This window comes from Uloborus diversus, chromosome 9 (assembly GCF_026930045.1).
Source record: "Uloborus diversus isolate 005 chromosome 9, Udiv.v.3.1, whole genome shotgun sequence".
NCBI lineage: Eukaryota > Metazoa > Arthropoda > Arachnida > Araneae > Uloboridae > Uloborus > Uloborus diversus.
Window position 1 is genome coordinate 37,469,318 of NC_072739.1, and position 19,622 is coordinate 37,488,939.

Genomic DNA, 19,622 nt, shown 5'->3' on the forward strand with positions numbered 1-19,622 from the left:
GTCCAATATCTAGGGCTGGTTTTGGGGTTGAGGAGTCGGAGTTGGTAGTCGAAGGTTTAAAATTTCAAGAGCCGGAGTCGTAGTCGGTCATTTTCCCTCCAACTCCGCAACCCTGCAAAAATCCCAACAGGGTCAAAATCCCAATAAGGCCTAGCACCCCCTCAACTAGTAAATTTTCACTTCAAAAATTGCGAAAGAATGCTAATTCAGTTTTTACTTCCTTTTACAAAAAAGGAAGTATTGTATTCGCGAAAAAAAAAAATTCACTCAAAAATCGGCCTTAATTTCCATTTTGCTCATCCCCAAATGAATGTTGAGTTTTTTTTTTTTTTTTTTTTCGACCCGACCATACGTGGATATATGCCTAGGAACGTGCAGACACCCGAAATATCCATTTTAACGATCCCCGAGTTAATTACAACGCGTTTTCTCGTGACGTCCGTATGTACGGAACCCTGTAGGTGCGTATGTGTGTATGTATCTCGCATAACTCAAAAACAGTATGTCTTCTAGTGGGGCCTATAGTTGTGCACCTTCCCTTTTGGTTGCATTCGGATGTTCCTAAGGTCTTTTACATCTTTTTGGGGGGAAATCATTGTTAATTTCAATGCTAACTCAAGTGGTGTTATAATTTGTCAAACACTTGGAGATATATCGCCCAGCTTTTGGCTCAAAATTTTCTCGCCAACTTGGCGAAAAATTTGGCGACTGTTTTTTTTTCCAAATCTGGTTTCATTTTGGCCACTATTGGCAACATTCAGAGAGTTGACCATTGAATTACATTAAAATGTCCAATTTTGGGAAAATCAATCTGTATAAACGTTTTTTTTTTTTTTTTTTGCTCCGGTTGGCAACTAACTTGGGGTAAAAATATTTAAAGTGTTTCGTTGCATAAACCAAGGCACTACTGTCATTAAATTGACGTAAAAGGAAGTCATGTGATGCACACATCAGTTCGTTATTTTATGTCCCTGGTATTTACACTACAAAGAAAACGAGCTGATGTGTGCATCACATGACTTCCTTTTACTCCAATTTAATGTCATTTCCCCTCTATTGGCAATTTTAATGTGATTCAATTGTTTACTCTTAAATATCACCAACAATAGCCAAATTGAAACCAAATTAAAAAAAAAAGCCAAATTTGTCGCCAAGTTGGCGACAAACTAGGCGACCAAAAGACTGGCGATATATCGCTAAGTGTCTGACAAATTATAACACCACTTGAGTTTACATCGAAATTAACAATGTTTTCCCCCCAAAAAGGGGCAAAAGATCCCCTTAGGAACATCCGAATGCAGCCAAAAGGGAAGGAGCACTACCAGGCCCCACTAGGAGACTACTACCAAATTTCAACTTTCTAGGACATACTGTTTTTGAGTTATGCGAGATACATACACACATACATACGTACATACGGACGTCACGAGAAAATTCGTTGTAATTAACTCGGGAGTCGTCAAAATGGATATTTCGGGTGTCTGTAGGTTCCTAGGCATATATCCACGTGTGGTCGGGTCTAAAAAAAAAACGTAACATTCATTCGGGGGTGAGAAAAATGGAAATTAAGGCTGATTTTTGTGTGAAAATTTTTTCGCGAATACAATACTTCTTTTTTTGTAAAAAGAAGGAAGGAAAAGGAAAAGTAATTTGCTAGTTTAGATTTTTTTTTTTAAGCTTGCTCAAATTCTCTTTATTTTTCTATTACGGGCAAAGCCGTGCGGGTACCACTAGTACATAAATAAATAAGCATATAAAACTATCTGCATTACAAATAAGTAAGAAAATTAAAATATCTCAAAGAAACTTCAAGTTTCTTTTTAAATCAAAAGAAATTTTGCCATTGTTCATTCACTGGGTTTTCGCAATATTTCGAACCCAGTGACTGAACACCCCTCTACCTGAAAATCTACGCATTCTGCATTGACTGAAACAATTTAAATCCATAGCCTAAATATGTATACTTAATTTTTCTTTCGTAAAATTAAAAAATAAAATTTATCAATAAAAATAATATTCAGCAAAATAATTGCTTGCGCGAAACCAGCCTTATTATTTTAAAAGAGAAAAACAACGATTCACGGCAGTAAAACTTTCAAATTTTTTTCAGAAAAAACATACGTATCCAAAGTAACCAATCAGGTGTCAGATAACTTAGAATATCAATAAAGAACACTTTTGTAGTGAATTTATTTTTAAAAAATTTTTTTTGAAAGCTTATTTTTTTTTAAAAAAATGACGCGCTGTTCATTCACTGGGTGGTGTTCACTCACTGGTCGGTCTACCCTACTGCCGTTTATCCTCTCACGGCAGAGCGGTTATGGGCAAAAAATTTCGAAGATGCAAAAAATAAAAAAGGAAAATAAAAACATTTGCAGTTACTGCCGTTTGCCTGCTCACGGGAGAAAGTTTCCGGTCTACCGCGGGCAGGTAAAGAGCAGTAAGTACATACTGCCGACTTCCCGCACAATGTTGTGAAAAAAGCAGTTACTGCTAATTACCACTGAAACCAAATGCTACCAAACGAAATGCTTTTTTTTCTGCGGCAACCAAATAAACATGTTTGTACCATAAAATTATAGTAATATAGATTCTAAAAATGCAAAAAAATGAAATTCGAAAACTCTGCAGTTACTGCCGTCTACCTGCACACGGCAGTATACGTAATACAATTTTCCTCCAATTTGCGAAAAGTTAATATTTTTCTCCGCGCAACGTTCTGAATTGAATAACGGGCCTATATTTTCCAAAACTTTCTTAAACTGCAGTCAAAGTGTCCAAGTAAAATGCTATACATTTTTTTAGCTCATGAAGTGGTAAATAATTTCTGCAATAAATATTAAAATTTTGTATAAAAATCATAATTGTGATGTAAAACCTGTCTTTAAAATATTTTTCTACTAGTTTTACTTAAATTGATGTATAACCCCTAGAATAGGTCCCACAAAATTTGCGCACAAAATTTCAGAACAATAGAACAATAATTTGTTTAAATGTGATATACGCAAACAGAAATTTTACGTTTTGTAAAAAACACGTTTCAATTTTAAACTCACAAAGGTCCAAAATGTAAACAGCCCTTAATATTTTCTTAATAACTTCGAAATTATTTTGGCGATCATTAAAAGTTTGGTACACAAAACTATTTAGAAAATTAGGAACAATAACGTATATTTGTTTGCAAAACATCGGATTTTTTGAGGTTAAAAAGTCCTAAAAACGCTGGATTCAACGGAAATGGTGATTATTTATTTATTTTAACGAAACGGAGCGTTTTAAAATTAGTAGCCTTTCAATGAATCCTTCAAAACTTCACAATTTAAGGCCTTGGTAGAGAAGAGGGACAGCTACACATTTCAAAAACTTTCAGGAATCACAAAAAATTGTTTTATAAATTGATTTTAAAAACAAGTTTATATATTTAGTTCTATGCCAGAATTAACAGTTAACCATTTTCAATGGCATTTTAATGTAGTATAATGATACTCATTTGTAAATTAATTGTTAGAAGCACTATTTGATTTTTGATGAAAAATGCCTCTGGAGGTGATTATTATTTTTTTTTGATGAAAAATACCTCTTGGAGAAGGTTTTTTTTTGATCAAAAAACCTTCTGAAGAGTTTTTTTTTTTTTTTGATCGAAACAATCCTTTTATATGCATAAACTGCTGCATTAGAATTTGTATTTATGTCAAAACCAATGGTTCTGCGGGTGTTTGGTGTTTTCACTCCCCCCCTCCCTCTCGCTGCGCCATTGGTTAGCAACTACCCGAACTCCTATAAAATGTTTAACATTCAAAAAAAAAAAAAAAAAAAGAAAAGAAAGAAAGAAAACTGTATTTTTTGAAAATGTTGTTCGTAAAGCCGCGGTGAAAACGATAAAAGTTAGTACATAGATACCAGCTTTGTGTGAATGGATCTACGCTATGTTTTCTGATATATAAGTATGTTTCAAGTCTTATTCAAGAAAAATTACAACTTCTTATTTCGTTCAACTTTTAATAAACGCCAAATTAAATTCATTGATTTATGCATTACTTTTTTAAGAGACACACACACATTTATTTTAAAATTATTTTTATTAAAGACATGAAGTTTTATACACGTTTATACAACAAAATGAAACTGTTATTTTAATTGGCAATGTAAATACAAATGAAAGCGTCACACACAAAAGAACTTACATTGACAACTACACTACATTATAGCATCAGTGTATATTCACAAATTTATTACCTTTGTTGAGATATTATTACAGTCATTAATAAGTCTATCTCACGCAAAAGCTTTTCGTAGAACTCTTCGTTCACTTTAGAGTTCTAGCAGAGTTGATCAACTTCACACTATTTTTCACAGTAGCGACAGAATTTTGAATACTACCAAAGCAAGACAAATTTACCAACACCATTATCATGAACAACTTTCATGTTAGTTATAAGGTTTGTCCCAGAAAAGGTTTTGCACAATTTTACGAAACGCCTCAATATTTCTTAAACTAGGGGTGAAATATAGGGGTAACCAATATGCAGGGGGCCCCGGAAAATTCATTTGTGACCGGTCCCAAAATTTATGTGCGCGCTCCTGGTGGATGAAAAGATGCAGATTTGAACAATTAATTTATGTTACTATTATTTTCATAGGAAATCTTCATAAATAAAATGACACCAAAACGTGAATAACTAAGATCTAATAATTTGCTCAAATGGGTGAAAAATAATAACATTTCTTGCAATATGCTAGCAAAAGTGATTTTCACACAGTTGCTGGGCCTGGATACTTTCGAACTGAGAGTAAAAATGGCCGTCTAGATTCGGAAAAAAGCATTTTCATTGAACAGTTTCGACTGTAAATTTCCAGTCTCGCCCGGAAATTTGTCGATGTGACGATAAAGGCTCACTTTTTTTTCCGTGAAGGCAAGAGCCTGATTACAGAATAGGCCGATTTCGCCATGGCCTAGAGCCCCCACTATTTAGGAGCCTCTAAATGACAAGCATTGTAATAGTCAACGGCTAAAATTGTTATATCTAATAGCTAAAATTGTAAAGTTTGAATACACAGGGAGCCCCAAAAAATAATTTGGCTTTGGCCCCCCTGATATCTTAATCGGGCCCTGGTGAAGGCACTATAAAATTCACTTATTTGGCAATGAGTGCCTGCAGAAACATCTCGTGTAATCTCGAAAAAAGCACAAAGGTTCTCTACTGCTCTGACTTTATTTAGCCACTCAAAATTATCAATTTACTCAAAATTATCTGGGTAATTGCTGAAAGCTAAACAGATACCTCGAAATGATGGGAAAATTTGCTGACAATATCACAACTTACAAAAAATCATGTTTACAAGGGAGCAAAAAGTTGCAAAGGAGCAAAAATACCTATGCAAAAATTAATATGCACTGTTAAGCAAAAGTGGGATTTTTTTTCTCGAAAACGCTTAATAAAATCATCATGTTTTTTTAATTACTAAGTAAGTATATAATTTTAATTATGCATAAAGAAATTGTCATATTATCTGAAAATTTCTGTTGCTATTCATCATCAAAATGTGGGCAAACTTTTTTGGGGCAAACCTTATTTATAAGATGGCGGCTTCATAATGCAAAATTTTTTCTAGTGCTATGTTTTTTTTTTTTTTTAATTCGAACCAAACCATTAATAGAAGAATATATTCAAATAGAACATGTCACTTCTTACAACGAGAAATGTAGCGAGAACTCAAAGATTCAGCAAAAGGTTTCAGAGAAGTTTTTGCATGGGATAGAAATTTTAATTCAACGTACAATATTTCTGCAGCACAGCGTTTTAAACCTTCTTATAAACAACAGCATCAGCGGTAGTGATATTTTCGTTGTAAAATAAAATTTTGTTCCCTGTCAATAATCAACATGAAGATCAATCAGAATGAATAAGCTGTTTCATTCCTTGCTTAATCATTCAAACCATTTGAAAAAATTCACCACCACTGATTAATAAATTTCCATTAAACATTTTTCATATAAGGCAATTATTAATTTTTTTTTTCGACGATCATAAAAATAGACTTTTCGTGTGATTAAAATAGCTTTTAGTGCACCTTTTCAACTCAACATTTATTAAAATAGATTCATTTACTTATTTTTTTTTCTATGATTTAAGTATTGCCATAAGATATTACTTTGCTGAAGAAAATTTATCTTGAAACTTAGACATGCGTTAAGTAACGCATAAGTATTGCTGGAAAAATCTTGGACAATTTTTTACAAATTATACTGCTTCATACTCCTGCTCTAAGTTCAAACCGGTTACAGCTCCGGCAGAAATTTCATCGTTCAGATTCTGAGGCTTTGAAAGGTTTTCTATGCACCATAATAGCACGAAGTGCGCAAGCGCGAAACTAAGCAACAGGATTTCGTTGCTGTTAAACATTTTTGCGTCATAATGAATAACTAAAAATTTAAACAGTGCTTAGAACACAACTTTTCTTTTAGATACTTAAAAACACAGATAGCTGCAACATTATGATGCATGCATCGCATATTTCGATTTACTATAAAATTAATTGTTTTGTATTACTCCTAAAAAAATCTTTTTTTTTCTTGTAAGGATTTTATAAGAAATAATAGGATTTTTTAAACACATTTGCAACGGCTGAGCTCATTAATAAATGTTCAACAAATGAACATTGAAGGGAACTTTACCCGCAAAAGAATATTCCAGGTACATATGATTTATGTTCAATATTGCGGTAGCAAAAATGGATATAATCATGTAGCAGATTATTTAACTTTACAATGATGTACAAAACGTAGCATATAACATGAAACTACATGAAAAGCCCTAATATGGCTACAGGAATAATAGCGGCGGCACCATAAAAATGTTTTTACACCTTGCTGTATCAGATCATGTATTTTGACACACATATAGTTAAATGATACAATTTGTACGAAAATACCTTTCAAAATACTTTTTGCTGAAATTAGTAGAGCAAGTACAAACATTTAAATTGTTTTAATTCTTCATCTGCACGTCAGCTAACGACACATTTAAACAGATAATTTCATTTTAAAATTCAGTTAATTTTTCAGCATTCATTGTTTATTTTGCTCATGAAAAATAACTATTTATCGCAATGAACATTTTCTTTTAACTATTTTATTTTCCGTAGATGACTCTCTTTGAAATCATCTTAATACTGGATAGGCTTTCTTTTCTTTTTTTTCCTTTTTGATAATTAACATTGATATTGATTAAAAATTTCGCTGCGTTCGGGCGTTAAAGTCAGATTGAGACTGAAAACAATCACAAAATATTACGACTCTTTTTGTAAAAATTATATATTTTTTGACATTGTTGCGTGTTGTTGTTCCTAAGTATAAAACGTATATACTACATATTCGACATTTACATAATATATAGCGGGAGTGGTCATTACAAATAGTTTGAACTGTTATTACACTAATTGATTCACAGTTTAATTTTATATACAATAGCATGATCTCAAAAATACATGTATTTCATATATTTATTGCATCATGTCTTATATTAATAGCAATGTAGATTTTGTAATTTTCAAGGCTAATATTACTAGCAAAATATTCTACTCTTTTTATCTACGATACGTTAGAAATGGACGTTAAAAATAAATAAATCTTATTTATAAAAGCCATTGCAGAATAACACTTCGTATCGGTATATCATCATGACTTAAAACACGTTCATATGGAATTTCATGTGCCCCAACATTGTGTTAGTAAGCAAACATTACTTTTGATTATGTTGATATTTAAATGTTACTGATATCTAAATCGTGTGTAGAGTACGCTTTTGTACTTTATTTAAAGGTTCTTTTATAAATTACCTTCTCAATTGAAAAACATGTTTTTCAAAATACTGCGTTTTTTTTTTTTTTTTTTTTTTGAAATAAAATACCAAGTTTTGAAAAAATACGATATTTTTAGACAGGTATTTAATTTGGTCTTGAATTAATAATTAATTCAAGAAATGTTTTACGCATAGTATAATGCAGTGGTGCCCAATCTACTGCTCGCGGACCGTATATAGCACGCGAAATGAACCCGTATGGCCCATTTTTAATGTTACAAATAGAAACCTGCAAACTTGATCTTTCTTAACAGTGTGTTTCAGTTTTCTTGATACAGGCGAATGGTCACAACGTTACAAACAACAATTCTTAGTTTGTCAATTTTCTATATTTTCTGGTTCTATTCAGAAAATTTTCCGAAAAACAACTGATCATCTTTATTCAGTGTTAAGAATGATTATTGCTAATTTGAAACCGTGTTATCAGAAATTAGTTTTTAAAAAAACTTTGTGTCAATAAAATTAGTATGTATGTCATGTCAACCACAGTTGTTTGTTTGTGCATGTTTTTCTTTCTAATTGCTTTCCCATGTTAACTTGAAAAAAAAAAGTGAATATATTTAAATTTTATATGAGGCAGTGAGAAGAAAAGGGATGCGAGTGGCAAAATTAAAAATTTGGAGATAACCAGTACATATGGTAGGTGAACCTCTCCTCTGTCTTGGGACAAGAGATGGTACTAGTAGCCCTGGTAGTTGCTGCGATACAGCATGATTTAGAAAAAAATTTCAATGAAAGCCTACCTAGGAGCTAATCTTGAAACGCGTTTTATTCGAAACGTGAAAATGTCCACTTGCATCCCTTTGCTTCTCACTGCGTCCTATGTGATTTTGTCCACGAGATTCATCTTAATATAAAGTGTGGTCCCCGGTTTAAAAAAAAAAAAGATTAGTCCAGGGTCCCAAGGGTCTCGGGATTGGCCCCGATAAGAGGTCGCGGGAGGTCACTTTGACCTTTAAAAAAAATGTCCTTATTTGGCAAATTTTGTCTGACGATTCGGCAAATTCAGAGACATAATTACTAAAATTATATCTCCGAATAAAATGCCCGAATATTCCTTTCATTAGATTAACTATGCGTGCATACTCGTATTTTAGCATTCGGCAAAATCTGGAGTGTCATTCGGCAAATTGAGAATTCCACCCTCCCAAAAATTTAAGTTTCGGACGTCCCTGGTTGGGCACCACCGGTATAATGTATTCAAATACACCACTCAAATAATTTAAAAGGTCTTTTATTTCTGGTATGGGATGCCATGTAAAAACGTTCTATTTCACTTTTAATTAAAACGTTAAACGCCATCCGGTCAATCGGTTTAAAGAGCTGTTCACTTATCGGTCGTCCGTCCGTCCATTCCAATTTTTTGACGCGACGGACTGCCGACGAAAATAGAGTAGCATTCACGTATGGTCGCCGTACATCAATCACGTGGCTGAATTCAGCCACCAGAGAGAAGAGCGCGCTGCTTGGCGGAAACCAATGAAATGCTCTCCTACTTTTGACGGCCTTCAGATATCAAGGTTCTTCTGATCGAAACCAGTCCCGTCCAAGATAGCTTGCTGTCATGGCAACCATCAAAGAAAATCTGTTTCCGGTGGAAAAAAATCGGTGCGGACGTGACGGACGGCCGATACGTGAACAGCCCTTATACATTTCAATCAGGCATCGCCAGTCCGTGCTGTTAAACTTGTTAATATTTAAAAGGAGGGAAAAAAGAGAACATTTTTCGTATATCTATATCTAGTATGCTACACCAAGTGATGCACACAGTTTCAGGTCTTTTCTAATCCGTTGTTAAGAGACATGATAGGAACTAATGTATAACTACAAGTCAAGATTGTCTCAATTTTTACTTCCCCTCGAAAATTTTCTGATGTAACTTTTTTCCTTTTTTATATATTTATAAAAAGGGGGAATGTATTAGGCAGTATCACACGGAAGTACATATAGGTTATATGAACCAAAATTGCTCTGTATTTCCACGAGCGGGTAAAGATTTATCTTTCAAATTTCGTGCAAAATGTGAATAAACATATAGTAAATTTAAGCTGTGTTTAAAAATTTAAGTTCAAAATTCCCGTTACATTTTAACGTTTTTAGAATTTGTTGTTAAAAAAATTGCATTAATATTACAGCATTGACTTCCTTAGACAAAAACTTTGTAGAATACACAATATGATTCATATTGATTCATATACCTGAGGAAAATCGATCCTAAAGTTACGTTTAATTGCATAGTAATACGTAGAGTGTTACTGAAAATAAGCAATTAAACAGCAAAACTAGTTATGCTTAATATGTTTCAGAACTTTTTTCCTACTAATTTTTCAGAAAATGAGAGGAATGCTGTCATTTATACATTTATTTGTTATGGAATTAAGAGTAATAAAGTTATGTTCGAATGGAGCAACCGGTTAACTCGGGCTCACCGGTGATTAACCAGGAGTGTTCTAATTGCTTAACCGATTGTACATCAGAGCATTCAATGGACACTCACCGCACCAACCACTGACGTCATAAAACCAAAAACTCAGGTTAACCGATTGCTCTATTCGAACATACCCTAAGTTAAATACATATTATGTATAAATAAAAAGATTCGCAGCCGACATTTTTGAGCAATGCAAATCCTAAAAAGTTAAGTAAAACAAAAGAACAAGATTTAAAAATAAGAAAATATATTTTTTTAGAGGACAATAATTTGAGAGTCACTATATTGTTTTTCATATTTATGGATGGAAACTCGTATTGCTTTCCCCGAGTATCTTGTGTTTAGTATCTGGCTCTGTTTCTTCGGCATTCCATCCAACCCAAAAACTTTTATGGAGGCACAACGCATCCACGTTTTCTATTTACTTTTAATAAATAAAAAGAGTAACTTTTTACTTTGAATACATAATTCAGTCGTAGTCGTTGATTGAAAACATTCTATCAAATAGACAGAAGTTTGCAACCGTTACCAACCTAAAGTACTTAACATATAAATAATTATTTCATAAAAATATATTGTAGATACGAGGGAAGCGAAATTTTAGCAGCAATTCTGCTGTTGAACGAGTGCTAACAAACAGTTAATGAAACGTGACTAGAATGCCTGCATTGCTTCATTTGACTGGTTTAACAGTTTTGTAATCAAAATTTAATGTAGGTGAGAGAGAAAAGGGGGAGGAGAGAAGGTAGAGTTACCCCCCCCCCCGTAATGAAATTCATACATAACTTGTTAAAAATTCTAATTTTATCAGTAGTCAGATAAAGCACACATTCATTCTAAGCAAAAGTGAAGTAAGAGGGGGCATAAAGCTTGCACAAAGACGTGTGATAAAGACGGGGGATTATTTCAATAAATTTCAACTGAAACTTTCATTAATATTAACATTAGAATTCCTTCAGTTATTTGCATGAGGGCATTCGAAGCAGAAAATTTATTCGACTTTCTTCATGAGTTGATGTACAAAATATTTTCTTCGTGATGAGAATGTTCTGTGATGAATTTCATTGAAGGATGCTTTCGTTATGAATTGAACTTTGATTCAGCAATTTTCATTCGATGATTCCTTCAGAATAGACCAATGAACGGCATCTATCTCTGCTAACGAGCCAATCGGGATTTTCTTTATGGCGTCCGTCGTTCCTTCTGTTGAGAGTTTTATCAAACGAAATTCCAACTGATTTTCTTTTCGTTTGAGTCAACAACCGTTTGGTGTGTCAAGAAAAAAGCAATCACGAAGATCCTATGCTTAAACTTGGTAACTTTGGTATAAAGAGTTTACTCTGTAAAAAGAAGAACAATAATAAAAAAGAAAAATTATGAGTTGGTAATAATTGAATAATAAAAAGCTATGCATCAAGACACGTGATACAATGGGGTCATTTTCAAAATTTTATAAGTATTTTTTTCTGAAAGAACATACTTAAAAACATAGGATCTGACCATTTTTTAAATAATTTGACTAAGTTTAATATTTTTAAAGCATTACTTTAATCGATGCGCTTTCCATCTTCAACGCTTCTGCCGATGACATCACAAATGATGAAATGCCATTCACTGTTGCCACTCAGAAGAGCACAATATTTAATTCGCATTTTTACTCACGTATACTGGCAACGATATGGTTGATAACAAGCGTAGAGGCAATTTTTAATTCGCTGCTTGATTATCCAACGTGGAAACGCAATGAAAAATGCGCCAAAGGACGACATTTGTGACGTCATAAAGACCACGCCTTGTTTGAAAAACTGGATATTTTAAAAAATTAATTAAAAAATAACTGTTGGGAAAATGAAAGTAATTTCTGGGTCCATGTTATTTTTTTGGCGTATTCTATCAATTTCTGTGACTAAATGTAGTACTTTTTACTGAAGGAAACAACCTCATTAAACTAAAATTTCATTGAAAATTCAATATTCGTTTTCTCAACTCAGTGTTTCATACATTCATAGATGCAGCGTTAGAAATTCATTATAAACAAGATTTATTGAAAGCAGTATATAAATAAATTTGAGAATAAAGAATAAAACACATTTTCAGAGTATATGGGGGAGGTAGAGAGAGAGAGAGAGAAACAGAGAGAATCGGTCAATACTAGCAATCGTTGATGTCTTAAATTTTTGATGTAAAAATGTACTTAAATTTGCTACGAATACAACTACCTTCACTAGAGTATGTCATAAAAAAATGTTTTGAATTTTGACTTGCACATTTAGTATGCACTGTATTAGCACTCACGAAATTCATTTCTAGTATTATTTTTGGAAAATATTAAGGTTTAGCTACCGGGAAACGAGTTTAAAGGTTTGAAAAAGGGATATTTTCAAAAATTTTCATGAAAATACAAATGTTTAAAATTCTTGTTCTAAAACCACTCAAATGCTTCATCTTGACACTCTTTTCACATATCTTTGTGATTAACTACATTCCTTTACAGTTTATACTGCGCGAATAAACCGAAAATTTTCGTTAAATTAACCGAAAATCGATTTTTTAAAACCATTTTTCGTACGTTGTCATGTTTCTCTTTTTATGGTCCAGTCTATTTTTTTCTCAATAAATGAGCACTGTGCATCTCTTTTTTAGAATTGCAAATATATTTTATTGCATCAATAACCCAGAACCCACCACGAGGAGGTGGTTGCAGTTCGTGCTCCACTCTGCCCTTCCCATCCACCCAACCAAGAAGGATAGTCATTACAAGACTTACATTTACTCTTACTGCACGATTTTAAGCGAATTTCAGTGTTTGGACCAAGGTATGAAGTTATACTAATCATTCAGTTTTGGCTTTATGATCGTAAGTATAAAGTTGCTCTTCCATCCCTTTCGCCTACCTGACCTTTTGCCTCGTATGCCTTCCTCTGATTCAACTGCTCTGACTAACTGTCATTACCAATAACAAGTTCTCCAATTTGGCATAGTAGCCATGTTAAGGGCAGTTCACTTGTCGGCCTTCCGTCCCATCCATCCCGTTTTTTGACGTGACGGAATGCTGACGTAAGCAGAGTAGCATTCACATACGGCATATCAATCACGTGACTGAAATCATCCACCAGAGAGACGAGCGTACTGCTTGGTGGAAACCAATGAAATGCTCTCTTACTTTCGACGGCCGTCAGGTATCGATTTTCTTCTGATAGAAACGGGTCCCGTCGTAGATGGTTTGCTGTCATGGCAACCAGTAAGAAAACCTGTTTTGGGTGAAAAAAAAATCGGCGCGGACGTGACGGACGGCCGATAAGTGAACAACCTTTAACACATCGGTTGTTGACAGGGTAATGAAACTGGTTCAAGTGTAGGTAAATTGGTATTTTGAGAAATTTTATCAGAAAAACGTTGTACTTGTGATCATCTCAATGCTAAAACTGACTCAAAATCCAACTTCAAACCTGTACTCAAAGCGGAAACGTGTTTAAAGTCATATAGTAATTTTAAATACGTAAATAATTTGGCTGGGTGGATGGAAAGGGCAGGATAGAACACGAAATGCAGCCACCTCCTTGTGGTGGTTTCGGGGTTGTTAATGTACTTGAAACATAATTGCATTCTCAACAAAGAGCTGCATAGTACTCATTTGTTGCGAAAAAAAATCATAACTGGACTATTAAAAAAATACTGCGATGTGCAGAAAAAGCTATAAAAAAAAATCAATTTTGATTAATTTTACGAATTTTTACGGTTTATGCACGAACTAAAAACTGTAAAGGAATGTAATTAATCATCTAGTTGATGTGACATCATTTTTTGAATTTGACCTTTAAAATGTTCCCAAGGTGGAGGCGAAGATCCTCTGTTTGTTTCAGAAGTTTTCTCTCCAGTCCCGATCCCCCTTTACAGTTCGCAACTCCAGAGCTCGAATACGCTACCTTGAAGTAATTAACAATACTAAAGAAAAAGGTCAAACATTCCATTTCACGTGTTTTCTTTGTGGTAAATTACAATCTTCAGACAATTTGTGGTGTAAGGTAATTTCAGAAGAATAGAAAAGAAAGCTTCCCACAAACACGATGAAAAATTACTGTCATTCACTAAGCGTCAAAGCAAGTAGCCCCTATAGTTTATTGGAGTTGCGAATTTATGAGTCTCATATTTTAATAATACATGAAATACACCGCCAGCTCAGTCAATTCCAGCTGAGGACTGCAGTTTCGTGCTTATTAGCACTCATCAGCCCGGCATAGGAGTGACTGAGCTGGAGGTGGAAAACCTCTTAAGGAAGCCTCGAGTGCCAAACAAACTGGTAGCTAATACAGAATTAGCACTGACCAGACGAGTGACCGAAACAATGGTTCGGTTCAACTCGAATTTTGAAGGCAAGGCAGGTATATTCAGTAAGTTACCGCCCTATAGCCAGGGCTAAGGCTGAAATAAATACATGAAATACACCGCCAGCTGAGTCAATTCCAGCCGAGGACTGCAGTTTCGTGCTTATTAGCACTCATCAGCCCGGCATAGGAGTGACTGAGCTGGATTTACTGAATACTACTGCTGTAACTTACTGAATATGTTTCAACACTCTCTCCAAAACCGGAGACGGAATCCACCGGTAGAATCGATAAAGGGTTCACTGTGACAATGTCAGCATGAGAATGAATGTCTTGTTGATTTTTTCTTTGCAGAATATGTTTCTTTTTTTTGCTTCTTCGTTAGCTCATCAAATTAATATAAATGACAACATAATTGTAATTTTTATTGCATTGCGTAAGATGTTTTTAATATTTTATGAGAAACAGTGCTGCCATCTATCGCAAAAAACCTAAATCTGTATTTTCTGAAAATTCAAGCACACATATTAATTTGGGAATAACAAAAAAAAAAAAAAAAAAGGAATATCTGTACCTGCTAATTGTAAAGAAATGTTAAAAATTTTGTTTGACATTTAAAAGATACCAATCTCTTACCCCTCCAAGTGAAAATAAGTAAACCAAAATTAAAATGAGATATTACCACTCATATCTAAAGTGCAAAATAACGAAGCTAAACTTTTTTCGTCATATGGGTCTTACTGAAAAACTATGAGTCTATTAATTTTAAGCACGAAGGTATTCTTTAGTACTATCGAATTTTACCTAGTTCCTGATATTGTCTTCTACACTCTACAGCTGCTTTTAATAATATTATTATTATTATTTCGCAACATGAAATTTATTTTGGACATATGGGTCATAGAAGTAAGTTTGATACTCTGGTTAGTACGCCGAAAAATATCTGAAAAAATTACAAAAACAAAGCCCTAGGGAAAAGATCGGTATTTGGATAGTTTTTTTAATTTTTTAGGGGAGAATACCCCATGAGTCTAATATCTCGCTCGAAATGTTCATGCTTTTAAAACTGCTGCCGATAACTGGAAAAAAAAAAAAAAAATGGAGGAGCTATTTTTAAAAAGCAGGACATGTAGATGGGAAACAGTGGTCATATTTGGATTTAGGGGGTCATTTTACATAAGAATCAGCACTCGTGATGTCAGAAGCATTTTGAAGTTTTGTTTTGCTGCACGGCCAAAAAAAAAAAAAAAGTGGGATTGTAGTGTTAGTCTGAAGTAACTTTACGTTTAAGTGAAAGAAAATTTTTCTTATGTATATTTGACTTTTTTTTAATTTCCTTTTTTTCATAAATTTTCTGATATTTCAAAAGTATGCAAATTTACGCAAGTAGGTTTATGCCTAATTAGTTTACATTACACCTGTTTAATGAAACGACAATCAATGAGGTGGATTCCATCAGTCAAAAGTACTACTTTTAGTCATTGAAATGGATAGAAGGAGCAAAAATAAATAAATAAATAAATAAATAAATAAAAAATAAAATAAAAAGAAAGAAAGAAAGAAATAAAGAAATAAAATAGCATGGACCCAGAAAATACTTTCAGTTTTTTTAATTAATTTTTTAAAATGTCCGATTTTTCAAGCGCGTGGTCTTGATGACGTCACGAATGATGCACTTTGTGTGCCGCGTCTTTCTACTACGTTTCCACGTTATGAAAATCAAGCAGCGAATTAAATATTGCTCTCCACGCTTGCTATCAACCATATCGTTGCCAATACACGTGAGTAAAGATGCGAGTTAAATATTTTGCACTGTGAATGGCAACACTGAACGGCATTTCATCATTTGTGATGTCATCGGCAGAAGCTGTAAACAATGAAAGCGCTCCGATTTAAGTATTTTTTTAAAAAAATATTAAAGGTTTTCAAATTTATCAAAAAAGTATCAGATCCTATGCTTTTAAGCATGATCTTTCAGAAAAAAATACTTTTCAAATTTTGAAAACGACCTCATTCTGCGCGTCTTCTAACAAAACACTGGAACTGATTGACGGGTTTTTTTTGTATTCGTCAGAAATTTTGCCAACTGCCAATCAGTATTCTCCTATAAATTATTTGATTCTCGCCAATAACGTTTCAATACATGCTATTTTTATAGCTCTGAATTAGAGTTATTAATAAACAAATCATCTGATTATATCGTTGATTTAGAAACGCAAAAAGGAGAGAAAAAATGCAGTACAGCACACTATATTCCGATCAACTAATGGAGTCGTTTCGAAAAGTTTGAAAGTATGTTTTTTTGAAACAGCATGCTTAAAAACATAGGATTTGAACATTTTTTAAATAATGAAACAAAGTTTACTATTTTTAAAAAAATATTTAAGTCAGTGCGCAGACTTAATTTCAATTTCTATGCTTCTGCGCATGACATCACAAATGATGAACTGCAATTCGCTGTTGCCATCCGCGCAGAGGCTAACTGTTGAAAAAATGAAAGTATTTTCTGGGTCTATGTTATTTTTTTCAACTTCAGTGACTAAAAGTAGTACTTTTGACTGAAGGAAACAACCCCATTAATACTAGTCGAAATATTTGGATGAAATACCTTTTTCTTCGTCCCGTTCAGGTATTCCTTGTAGAGATCAGACCGAAGATACCGGGCATAGCTGTCGTTTTTCATCAACAGGTACAAATGAGACTGAAAGAGGAGAAAAAAAATTAGCATTAGATTTTCACTCATTGGAAAGATATTTGGTATTTTTAAGTTGGTAATTGAATGAAATGTGTGTTAAGCATGAACGTCTTTTAACGGTACAAGAGGGAGAAATTCCTTCCGATTTTTAAAAGTAATGCTGATTTATTCTTTTGTTTTTAACTCACGCTCAATGCGAATACGGTCAAACCTCGTTAACACGAACTCGATGGGGACGTCAAAATATTTCGTGTTAACCGAATTTCGCGTTAGCCGATTTCGACGTTTATCGGATTTTGTTTAAACAGACAAATTTTTTTGTGTTTGGGTCTCAGAAAATATAGGAACCAAAGTACCTTTGTACAAAAATGTACACCCAAGCATTTAAATTAAAAGTTTAAGTAAGAAAAACGAGTAATTCGAAACAGGCAATGACTATTCGGTCCATTTCTCTACGACAGTGCATTTTTAAACATCTGATTTTTCCTTGATCGCAAGACTGCATTTTCGCTGTAGTGTTAACGGGTAAAAAAACGCTTTATCGCTTTTAGACCTTAAACCTCTACATGAGCAAAACAGGTGTCCAGAATTAAACTTTTTTTTTTTTTTTTCACGATGAAATTTTGTGTCTAGGTTTGTTAGCCACTTGGTGAAGATTTCACTTTTCACCCAATCGTTTTTACTGTCATAGTCTATAGATAAAATTTGTACTTTCTTGAAGCAACGTGGTTTTCCAGATTTTCCTACACAAGGAGAGGAATTTTCTCGCTGCAATCCATGTCGCTTGCGTTCAAGTGCAGATCTTTCGACTTTCAAATATAATTTCATGTAAAAGTATGGAGATTTTCTTTTTTCTTTTCCCTTTTTTCTTCAAGACAAAAAAATCTTCTTCGTCTTATGCGGGATTTCGTCTAAATTCTCTTCGTGTTAAGCGATTGATTTAACACTAATTTGTAGCTTTATCTGACCGGGAATGGCATTTATTTCGTTACGATGCCAAACAAATGGCGTCTAACAGATAGAACGCATGGGGTCGAAATGATGCGTCTGAGGTCAGCTAACATTTTTATGAGTCTCATCACTCATTGCTTCCGCTGATGTAATTGCGCAAAATTTGCACCTGTCAGATTTCTTTGATTGAACTTTGTTTATTATTATTATTTTTTAAACTTTATTTAAAAATAGCATCCAGAAATTGCTGAAAATTACTTTTTTTTTTAATTGCGCTATTCACTACTTTACTTTTTTTTAAGTAGTAAGCTACAGTACAAACTACAAAAAAAAAAAAAAAAAAAAGTAGCTACTACAGTAGCGTTGCTATTTGCAGCGCGCTACTTCCGACCACTACTTAAATGTTGTCACTACCCTTTTTTTTTTTCTTTTCACGAAGCAAGCGAAAAGTTGCATTTTAACCGAACTGAACCATCCTCTGTTTTCTAACTGTGATTTCTTTTAAGCAGGAATTGTTTGCTTATTTTTTGCCTAAAATCAGGGGGGGGGGATCTTTAAAACTATACCTTACTTATGAAGTTTGAGGACGTATTATGGAAGTTGGGGCATTTCCACACAGAAAAAAAAATTACTTTTGAGAAATAATGTATATGATTTGTAATTTTTCAGGAAATTCAAACAATGAAACAGTGCCATAGACTAAACACTTTAAACCATAGACTAATAATAAGAGTAGACCGAGCTTTCCCAGACTTGCTGATAAAAAAATTGGTTCATGGATACATCATGTGACTGGTGGGAGGCTTGGCGAAAACTTTGGCAGCATGGTTGCTAGATGGCAACATTATCTATAGTTTGGCAGTCGACATGTATTTTAAGACGTAATGTGTTTTCATTATAATTTTTTTTCCAGGTGCATAGATTGAACTGTTTTTCTTTTAGTTATGCATTATTTTGACATTAGTAATTAGTTTTTGATCACAGTTTTCAGTAACTTTTATTTCATTCGGAACTGCTACGTCAGCGTTGACGTGAACGTAATGGTGTAAACGTTTTGAATTAACGCAAAAATGTACTAATCGGTATCTTAAATTGAAATTATAGGTAAAAATCTTACCGTTTGCCGATTCTTTTTGGGCGCTTGCATCTTTAATTGCTTAGAGAGTTATTGAAATTGACTAAAGAAAATGCACAGTACTATCTAAACGAAAAACTCACTATAATAGCAAAATATTTACATCTTAGAATAACAAATTTACAAATCAGACTCCATAAAAGATCATTCTTCCGTGTTCCATCAATTCTATTTATTTTATTTCTCGCGGGCGTTGATCGTAGCAGACGCCCGCTGTTGCTAG

General features: G+C 33.6%; 1 protein-coding gene across 1 annotated transcript in view; it reads right to left on the reverse strand.

The window, feature by feature from the left end:
• Positions 1-11,511: 11,511 nt before the first annotated feature.
• Positions 11,512-19,622, reverse strand: part of LOC129229219 (regulator of G-protein signaling 7-like) — a 227,303-nt gene continuing 219,192 nt past the window's right edge. Inside the window, exons 15-16 of the mRNA XM_054863482.1 lie at positions 17,227-17,319; positions 11,512-11,633 (exon numbers count right to left, since the gene is read on the reverse strand). Coding sequence (XP_054719457.1) covers positions 11,583-11,633; positions 17,227-17,319 — 144 coding nt within the window. The 3' untranslated portion in view covers positions 11,512-11,582. The remainder of the gene's footprint in view (positions 11,634-17,226; positions 17,320-19,622) is intronic.